Source organism: Merops nubicus, unplaced genomic scaffold, assembly GCF_000691845.1.
Source record: "Merops nubicus isolate BGI_N331 unplaced genomic scaffold, ASM69184v1 scaffold20334, whole genome shotgun sequence".
In the NCBI taxonomy this organism is placed as follows: Eukaryota; Metazoa; Chordata; class Aves; order Coraciiformes; family Meropidae; genus Merops; species Merops nubicus.
The window spans coordinates 1-10075 of NW_008603819.1; the positions used below are offsets into that span (position 1 = coordinate 1).

Genomic DNA, 10075 nt, shown 5'->3' on the forward strand with positions numbered 1-10075 from the left:
GAGGGGCAGGGGGGGCAGTGCTGCTGCGGGGGCACCGGGACACCTACCCCATGAACATGAAGAGGAAGCAGGCAGTGGTCATCAGCGCGCCCCGGCTGGAGGGCGACAGCATCCCCAGCATGGCCACGACTGCAGAGGGAACCAAACACACCACGAGCAGCTCTGAGGGAGGTGCCAGCCAACATCTGCAGAGCAGGGGCCTGGCCCACGGCTGCCTGGAAAAAAAAAAGACCTGGCTGCCTTCAGAGCACCACCCCCCCACAGCCCCCAACGCCGGGCAGAGAGGAAGCCCCAGCTTGGACCTGAGGCTACAGACCATGCTTGAGCCTCAGACTCCCCCAGGGTTTGAGCAGGTGCAGCTCAGGAGGAGACTTCTGCACACATCTGCAAAAGTCTCTCAGCCCACTGGCACCCAGGGCTCACATCCCAGACTCCCAGCGTGGTGGGGTTGGAAGGGACCTCTGGAGATCATCTCCTCCAACCCCCTGCTCCAGCAGCTCCCCCACAGCAGGGTGCCCAGGGTCACAGCCAGGAGGGTTTGGGATCTCTCCAGAGCAGGAGACTCCACAGCCTCTCTGGGCAGCTGCTCCAGGCTCTGCACCCTCACCCCAAAGAAGTTTCTCCTCCTGCTCAGATGGAACCTCCTGGGTTCCAGTTGGTGCCCGTTGCCCCTTGTCCTGTCTCTGGGCACCACTGACCAGAGTCTGGCCCCAGCCCCTTGTCCTCCAGGGGCCCTTTAGCTCCTCATCAGCATTGATCAGATCCCCTCTGCATCTCCTCCATGCTCAACAGCCCCAGGATTCAGCCTTTCCTCAGCACAGAGATGCTCCAGCCCCCTCAACACCTTTTTAGCTTCTGCTGGACTCTCTCCAGCAGTTCCTTGTCTCTCTTGAAGTGGGGAGCCCAGCACTGGACCAAATACTCCAGGGGTGGCCTCACTAGGGCACAGCAGAGGGGGAAGAGAACCTCCCTCGACCTGCTGGACACATTCTTCAGGCTCCCCAAGAGATGATTTGCCTTCTTGGCCATGAAGACCCGTTGCTGGCTCATGATGAACTTGTTCCCAAGCACTCCCAGGTCCTTCTCCATGGAGCTGCTTCCCAGGAGGTGAACCCCTCACCTGTCCTGGTGCTTAACCACACCTCAACCACAGGAAACATAATCCAAAAACAATGCTTCAGCTGGGAAACACTCTCCAGGAACTCCAAAACTCTGGGCACAGGCTGTCCCCCAGACCAGCCCTGCAGCAGGGAGCTGCCTTATGGGGCCTCATTCAAGCCAAAGTGAGCAGGGGATGAAGTCACCAGGAGCCACCAGCACCCCTGAGCATCCCTCCTCCTCTGACAGCCACCCCATGCCACGTGTGCCACTTACAGATGACAATCAGGATCATGCAGAAGAGCTGAATTCCAGAACCCAGGAGAGAGCTGAGGATCATAGGATACTGTGGAGGCCTGAAGACATCTCCATGCACAAGTTTCCAGCCAGATTCCTCCATGGTATCTTCCTGCAGCAACAACAGGAGAAGAAAGTTAGTTAGATACAGTCCAACACTGGAAATTAAGGTGCTACCACAGCCAGCCTAGAGGCTGATTTGCCAGATCTGGTTCTTCTACTACAGAATTTCATCTCTCTAGTTAAACTTCTTTCCTCTTGGGCTTAACACACTGAAGTGCCAGTGCCAGGGCACACATTTTGGGCAGTGTCTGCAGCCCTTCCTTAGGTCTGAAGACTGGAACCGACCATCTGCCACCACACAGAGCCCAAGCTGTCGTGGCAGAACTGCCCCTCCCATCCTCAGGGCTCCAAGCCAAAAGGGCAAGAGACACCACGTCCAGGTTTTCTGACCAGAGCCCTCCTCCTCTGTGCTTCCCACCCCTCTGAGCAGCCCCAGGACACACTCATACAATGTCATCTTCCTTGTTGTAGTTGGCGATGTCCTTCCGGAGGGTGCGGATGATGATCATGCTGAGAATGCCTGAAAACAAGCACAGGGTGAGGTGAGCTCAGGGCTCCTGCACGGGCCTGCTGCTGGGCCACCACACAGCTCCACCAACACACAGTCCTGCCTGGGAGAGGGGACCCTGAGCCATCAGCCACCTTCCCCAGCCAAGCCAGAAACAGCCCCCAGGGCAGGCAAGGCCACACTCCAGCAGCAACGGGCCACTCTGCCTTTCCTGGGTCCTTTTTTCCCTTCAATATGGATATGCAAGATGTGTGTTAGCCACACTCTACTCCCTCAGTGCCCCCTGGTCAGAGAGCAAAGCCAGTAACTGCCTGAGCCCACGGGGTGCTGCCCAACCCAGGAGGTTTTACACGCTCATGTTGGTTTCCTGCCCCTCCTGATCAGGTCCAGCCACGGGCACGTCCTCCTCGAGCCACCTCCAGCTGAGCCCTGAAGAAAGCTCCCCGTGGACTAACAGTGAAGCCACCTTCACCCCACACACCTCACTCACCTGAAAGGAAGAAGACCACCACGACTGAGTTAATGATGGAAAACCAGTGGATCTGCACGTCACTCATGGTCAGGTAGGTGTCCCAGCGGGAGGCCCACTTGATGTCACTCTCCTGAGGGAACAGGAAGGTTCTTCTCACACCAGCACGTTCCCAACGTCCTCCACATCCCCCCTGGGACAGAGGCTTGGAGCACCAGCTGCCAGGCAGGCAGGGGCAGCTCCCCAGCACCCCCTCACCTCCCAGTGGACAGAGTAGGTGAAGAGCAGCTGGTTCTCCCTGGAGGGCTCGATCTCCTGCGGGGCAGAGCCCGTGGCCTCGGGCAGGGTGCACGTGCTCTTCTCATCAGCCTTCAGGTCTGCAGGGGAAAACAAGGCCCCGGGCTGTGACCACTCCAGTGCTGCAGGGGAAGTTCTCCTTCCCCTCTCAGCTTCAGAAACTATTCTTCCCATCAGAAGAACCATTAAGAAACTTTACAGAAATTAATGCACAGAGTATTCCTGAATGGGAAGGATAAAAGCCAGAGGTTCTCAGGCCAAGGATCTAGAGCATGACTGAAGGCTCTGTTCCCCAGGACATGCTGAGAAATGAGCCCTGTCCTGCAGAGCCTGCTGCTGCCAGAGAAGAGCTGCACAGGATGGCACCTGCACTGAGCAGCTTCCCTCCCAGACACCCATTCCACACTGGGCTCCCTGAGGTAGGAGTGTTCCCTCCCTAACCATTACTTCTAACATTCAGTCCCCCTAGAACAGCTCCAAACATTCTGTGTGCCCCTGGTCTAGGGTGCAGGATCCCAGTGGGGGAGAGCTGGACCACAACAAGAGCCAGAGGCCACACAGACTTCATCCTAGATGATGCAGTGCAAAAAAAACCCAACTCCCAAACTCCAATGCTTTTATATTAATCAATTTTCCACAGACTGCATTTCAAGCATCTCTCTATTTTTGGTACTTCCTTAATAACAGAGGGGTTTATTGTTCTTGTAATTCAGACTCACTCATTTCTGTGCCCCGAGAAGGTAACAGAAGCAACAACTGACACCCTGCTACAGCTCTGCCATTCAGCCCCTGGCCCTGCAGGAGATTCCTCTCCTCTGCTCCCCCACCAAGAGTCTCTCACCTTCCAGTTTGATGCTTTGGGGAACCACTTCAAAGCGCACGACCCTGTAGGTGGGCTCCTGGCTCTCTTCCACATCCTCTCTGTGGTAGTAAAGGATGAAGGAGAGGTGGTTGTGCAGGTAGAACTAAAACAGATTGACATTAAATAAAACGTTAGCACCCCAAGGGAGGAACAAGCCAAGTTCAAAAGCAACAACTGCAGAAAGCAGCTTCAGTGCAGAAAACTGGAGACTCCAACTGTTCCCAGGTGCCTTGTGCTACAGAGCAAGATCAGGTGAACACTTTCCAAGGCTAAAAGAATGAGAGGAAAGAACAGAGGTGTTGAAAAGGCAACACCTCAAGCCCTCCAGGCATCAGAGACAACGTTTCTATTTCTGGCCTGGGAGATATCATTATACTTCACATCTCAAGCATGTGGCAGCAGAATCACCCAGTTTAGGTTGGGAAGACCTCAGTAGCTCTAACCCCCAGTTTCCTGCCTGTGCTTTCTGCCAGGTGGACAGACACAACCCAGGCTCTGGGGGGCAGGGCTGCCCTAAGCCTGCACTTTCCAAAGGCTCTTACATCTCCCCACGGGCCCCAGGCTGGCCCAGCAGGTCCATCCACCCGTGAGGACTCAGGCTGGAGTCAGCAGAGCTGTAGTCACACAGCTAATCCTGGGTCACGCAAGCATGGGCAGTGTCTGCAGGAACACACATGCTAAGTTTCCCTTTGCAGACTTCAGCAGCTTTTCCTGCAATAAATACTTGACTTTTTTTAACTCCAGGATGCTCCAAGGCAGCCAGAGATGAGCCACCCTTTGGGGTACACTGCCCTTGTTCTGCTGAGGGGAAGCTGCACGAGTCTGGGCAGTGTCACAAGAGGCCAAAGCTTGGACTCCTGGCTGTCACCAGCACCCACCCTTTTCTTCCAAGAGGCCTCTCCCTCATATTCCCACCCTGTGAAACCGAATCATAGAATCATAGAATCATAGAATCATAGAATCATAGAATCATAGAATCATAGGGGTTGGAAGGGACCTTGAAAGATCATCTAGTCCAATCCCCCAGCCAGAGCAGGACCACCTAGAGTACATCCCACAGGAAGGCATCCAGGAGGGTGCATTCCCAACCCCAGCACTCTCTGGCAGACCCTGTGGCAGACACCCAGAGCTCCTCTGGGCACCCCTCAGACAGCATCTGGGTTCTCTACCTTGTTACCATCCATGAAGCCGAGCCTGTAGCCGTGCTCAAACTGCACATCCTTCTCCTTCTTCTTCTCCTCTTCCTCACGATTGGAATAAAACTCCAGCCGTGTTGCCACAGGGAGGTTATCAGCAATGCTGAAAACACAGATTTCAGATCAAACCCATGCCCAGCACGGGGTCCCCAGCGACACAACCCCAGGCTCCCTCTGACTCACAGATGGACGTAGTAATCCTCCCTGATGCGCTCGGCCACCAGCTTGCTCTGCTCCACTGTCAGGGTGACTGGCTTGTTGGGAAGGTTGCACAGGACTTCACATTTCTTCTCCACGTTCATGGAAACCTGGAAAGGTGTGTTCACAATTCGGTCCCCCCGCAGAACCTCGCCTGGAACACAGGGGAATAAAGGGCAGGTTAAAAACTGCCTCTGGGCGGGCAGGGCTGTACAGCTGGAGTGGCAACAGCAAGCTGAGGGCAGAGATCTGCAAAGACTTCTCCACTGAAAGGGCTGTCCAGGGCTGTGCCAGGCTGCCCAGGGAGGTGCTGGAGTCACCATCCCTGCAGGGATTGAAGATTTGTAGATGTGGTGCTGAGGGACATGGCTTAGTGGTGACCTGGCCGTGCTGGACTCGATCTTGAAGGTTTCTTCCAGCCAAAAAGGTTCTGTGATTCTGAATCCCCTTGTTACCACAGATGCAAGGATAAAATCAAAGGACAGTTTTGCTATTTTGCTGGAAGCATCAAGCTCTGCTTATGAAGATAACACATCCTCCATCAGGAAAGGCATTTTCATCCCCACACGGACATCCTCCTTGGCAAACAGCCAGCACACAATTGAGGGGAAGCAGGTTCTCCACAAAAGGGCCATTAGGGATGACACTTGCAATTGCCCTCCCCCAGTAAACAGCCCCAACTCTGGCCAGGGCCACACCTACCGAGGTTCTCAGCCTTGTAGGTGATCTTGGTGGGCTGGCAGAAGGGCAGGGAGTAGTACTCGTAGGGCAGCTGCGTTCTGGAGCTGGTGAGCTTCACAGCCTGCAGGAGGAGAGAAGGATCAACCCCCCTGGAAGGACCCAGACAGCTCCCCACCCTCACAACATACGCCAGGGGCTGAAGCTTACTTCAGGACACCTCCTATAAAAGTCATTTTTGGAAGCTGTGAAAAAGGAGGCAGATGTCCCCAGGAGAGCTTCAGCTTTCTTCCCTTCTGCAGTTCCTAGTTCTACACTCTCTACCCTGTTATTCAGCAGCAGTTAATTCACAACCAGAGAAACACTCCAAGAAAGAAATGTGGTGGATTGGTTACACAAATTTATGACTTGGTGAATTCTAAGAAATGACAAAGAACTCGAAAAGAGGTTCAAGAGTCACATTTCACACAAGACTGCAGATATTTCCTCCAAAATCAAATAAATCCTGTCACACTGGGCCTAGAGGTCTGGCCTCTGGTGCTATGAAGGGTTCAGCAATTTTATCTCTGTAAGGAAAGCCAGGGCCATCAGATTGGGAAGACAAGGGATGGTGACAAACCCCAAGTGTCTCTGGAGAGCTCCCACGAGTCCCATGGCACAAGGGAAGTGCAGAGACACCAGACAGCCCCTGCTCCAAAGAACAGAAGTGTTTCCTAACCCAGCCAAGCTCAGCTATTGGAAGAGCACTGGCAAACACGCTGCCTGTCTTATCACTTGAGGAAGCATTTGGCTCCTGAAATCCCTTTGAGAACAGCCATCCCCATGCCCCCTCCTTCTGGGAAGCTTTACTGTAGCCACAGGCAAGTCTCATTTGCTTAAAAATAGCCTCAGTCTGGCAGCCTGTGGCCAAAGAGAAACCCGAGTGGGAGCAGCCAACCTCAGCATCCCCAGGGGTGCTGGATTCTGCTGAGACAGAGGCCACAGCTTTAGAAAAATAAATGAAATGGGCTATAAATGGCTGATGCCTGGAAACAAAGCCAGGCTTCCTCCTGCAGGGGTGCAGCAGCTCCACCATCCACCACCCCCAGTGCCCAGGAACAGCTCTCCAGGAGCCTGGGCTCTACCATCTGCAAGGCCTGAGGACAAATGTCTGCACTTGGAAAGGGCTTATTTGGGATATCACTTGACATGAAAACACAACACGAGCAAAACGGGTGGAAGAGGAAATTGGAAAGGTCTGATCCAAACCAATTCCTTCCTGTGGCTAAGGGCCCACCCTCTATAAGCACTCAAGAGTCAGGATAATGCTGGAGATCAATGTGATGAAATTCACTCCAAAGCTCTAGTGGGGAAGGGAGCTCTTCTCCCAGGCAGAGCAACTCCTTGAGGACTTTGGTGCCACTGCTGAAGGAATTTGGTAGAAGAGAACAGAAGCAAGAAGGAGAATCATGCTGGGAGCTGCAGGGGAAGATAACCAGTGACCCCTCAAGGGGAGTCCAGCCCAACACCCTCCATGAATGCTGTGAAAGAGAGAAAACACCCACACTCCTCAAGATTTTAGTAAGAGGATCCACAAATTTGACTTCCTCGTCCCATTTAGCTGGTATGGCATAAAGAAGGTAAAAAGAAGAACAAAGCCCAACCAAGCAGCCTGGCAGGCCCACCCAAGGCCACCCTACCTTTATTTCCACAGGATCGTTGCGGTGGAAGTTGATGGGAGCCACACCAGGCACGTAGAAGGAGTCTGACCCAGGCAGCAGGAACAGCCAGAGCAGCGTGTACCTCAGCCCTTCCTGCAGGGAGGAGGAAGGTTAGAATCCAGCAGAAGCATGGGAACAGCACTGGGGGTGGGCAGCAGCACCAGGAGCCCCCACCCCAGCGAGGAGCAGGGCTGGGCAGCCGGGCTCAGGCTGATGAGATCCAGCAAAGCTGTTCCTGTGCCACCCCCCGGCTCAGAGTCCACCCTGGCTGGCTCTGCCTCTCCATCTGCCACCAGGAAAAATCCCCAAGGAAACTGCACTTGTGTGTGCCACGTTCACTGGCAGCTGACTGCTCCACTCCCACCCACCTACAGCTGTGGGCTGGCAAACACCACGGGTGCCTAGAGGAGGGATGCAGACCTGGCTGGTGCTGGAGCTCTGCCAGCCCTGCTCAGCAGGAGCTGATGCTCACCCCCTGCTACCTGCAGCTGGCACCAGGTACGGTCTGACACCAAAACATCCACTGACAGCACCACCCCCTCCTCCTCTGCTCTCCTCTCCCCTCCCCTCTGGGCCACCACGCAGCTCAGCCACACGACACCAAAGCTGTCACCCCTTCTGCAGGGAGAGGGGTCAGGCTGGAAGGTTCACTCAGGGGTGTCCAACACACACCAGAGCCCAGACACCACTACTGGCAGCAAATCTGGAATGGGCTTTGGGGCTTCCCCAGGCCCTGCCAGCACCCCGGGTACCCCAGCCCAGCCTGAGCACGAGGGCTGTGAGAGGAAAATCCACTCTAAAGGGAGCAGCAGCTTGGCTGGATTAGAATATCAGCTCTGCTATAATCCCATTGTTATACTCAGCTTCAGCCCATTCTCCTTAACTCCCTGCACACATGACACTGCTGGAAACCCACACAGAACTCGGGGTCTGGTCTGGGAGAGCTCTGAGGTAACGACGTGGTGATGATCACCCCAACTCCCCCAGCAGGGCTGGCAGAACCACCCTGGGACCTCCTGCCTGCCCAGCTCCACGCTGCAGCTCTGCAGCCAGGGCTGGGGAGACAGAGAGAGGGGGGAGAAGGGGCAGACTGAGCGAGCCAGGGGGGCTTGGGCTGGAGCAAGCTCCTGCTCTGGGCACAGACACGGCCCCAGGCACTGGCACTGCCAGCAGCACCTGCCCTGCCTCAGCCCTGCCTCCTCCCCTGCACACACAACCCCCGAGGAAACACCCAGCCTGACCTTCACATGCCTGGGGGGCACAACCAGCAGCTCTGTCACAGGGACCCTCCAGCAGGGGAAAACAATAACAAAACCCAAACAAACCAAACTGGGTTTATTGCCCTCAAATCCCTTCCTCTTCCTCACCTTCCTTTTGTCTCACCCAGAGGCTGTCATGCTGCAGTCCCTAAAACCACTGCCACACACAGGCCTGTGCTCCCTGTGACTGCACTGACACCACAGCTGCTTCTCTGTCAGGGCTGGTCCAGGTCCTACAGGTCTGTAATGCACAGAGGATTTGCTCCAAGGGAGGAAGGGGGAGTAGGAAGAGACAACGATGGGTATGTGGATGGGATGATGGACACCATCCCTTCACTGTTCTGCAGAAAAGGGCAAGAGGGACATCAAACAGCCACAGGCAAGAGCTTCAAACTCTTTTTTAAGGGGAGTTTTGAAGAACACCATGGGAAACACAAGCTGTGCAGAGCTGTGTGCCCAGCTGGACTCACAAAGCTCCAACACCTCATTCCACCCACCAAAACCTTACCAGGGTGACAGACAGGCAGGAAGGATGTAACCTGCTGCTTTGTCAGGGGAAAAAACTCCACCTGTCCCAGAGCAAGGTGAAGGTCTGTCCCACCTGGAACTTCTAGCCTGAGGCACACGAAGAGGACAGCACAATGCTGACAGCACCTGCTCCTCCCCCTGCCAGCCCCCCGGCCCCTTTTCGAGGGGCTGCTCCTCAGATGCCCCTGACAACTGCTGGACAAGCTCATCCCTCTCGTGCCTCTGCCCAGCTCACCCTCGTGCTCAGAGGAGCCACTGGAAGCCTTTCAGGAGGAGACAATCCTGAATTCACACGGATTTCAGAGAACTCCTTTGACAGCACATGAGCTGCTACCAGTCTTCTCTGCCTCCCAGGAAAGAGAAGGCTACAAGGAACTCCCCAGCAGGACCATGCTCAGCTTGCAGAGCCAGCTCAGACACTCCCAGCTCCCTGCTGGGGAGAGAGCTGGCAGAGGATGAAGGTGCTTGAAGCAAGAGATGAAACCCCCCACTCTTCCCCTCTCCCTCAGTTTCTGCCCAACTTTACACCAGGAGTGCCCTCACATGCCCTGCCCTGGCCAACAGGGGCCTTCACATCCACACACACCAACTTGCCCAGGCACCTCTTCCTGCAGCACACTGTCCAGGCAATGCCCTTCCAGGAAAGCCAGCAGGAAAAGCCATTTTCTGCCACAAGACATCAGGCAGTTAATTAATGTCTCACAGCTCACTTTCCTCCCTGTGAGGTGGCACCAACGCTCACCTGCCACAGCAACGTCCCACCACACACATCTTCAGAGCATCACAGAATCGTCTGGCTTGGAACAGACCTTTAACATCACAGAGTCCAACTGTCCCCAGCCCTGGCAGGTCCCCACTGCCCCGTGTCCCTCACCCCACATCTCCACGGCTTGGAAACCCCTCCAGGGGTGGGGACTCCACC

General features: G+C 55.1%; 1 protein-coding gene across 1 annotated transcript; it reads right to left on the minus strand.

The window, feature by feature from the left end:
- Positions 1–43: 43 nt before the first annotated feature.
- LOC103771514 (transmembrane 9 superfamily member 4-like) lies at positions 44–7984 on the minus strand (the record flags this gene model as incomplete). Its single annotated transcript, XM_008938815.1, has 11 exons — positions 44–129; positions 1375–1507; positions 1908–1978; positions 2457–2568; positions 2694–2812; positions 3574–3697; positions 4764–4893; positions 4974–5142; positions 5691–5790; positions 7346–7459; positions 7849–7984. Coding segments are annotated over 11 exons (1294 nt in total), but the record flags the coding sequence as incomplete, so codon positions are not given.
- Between the last annotated feature and the right edge of the window lie 2091 nt (positions 7985–10075).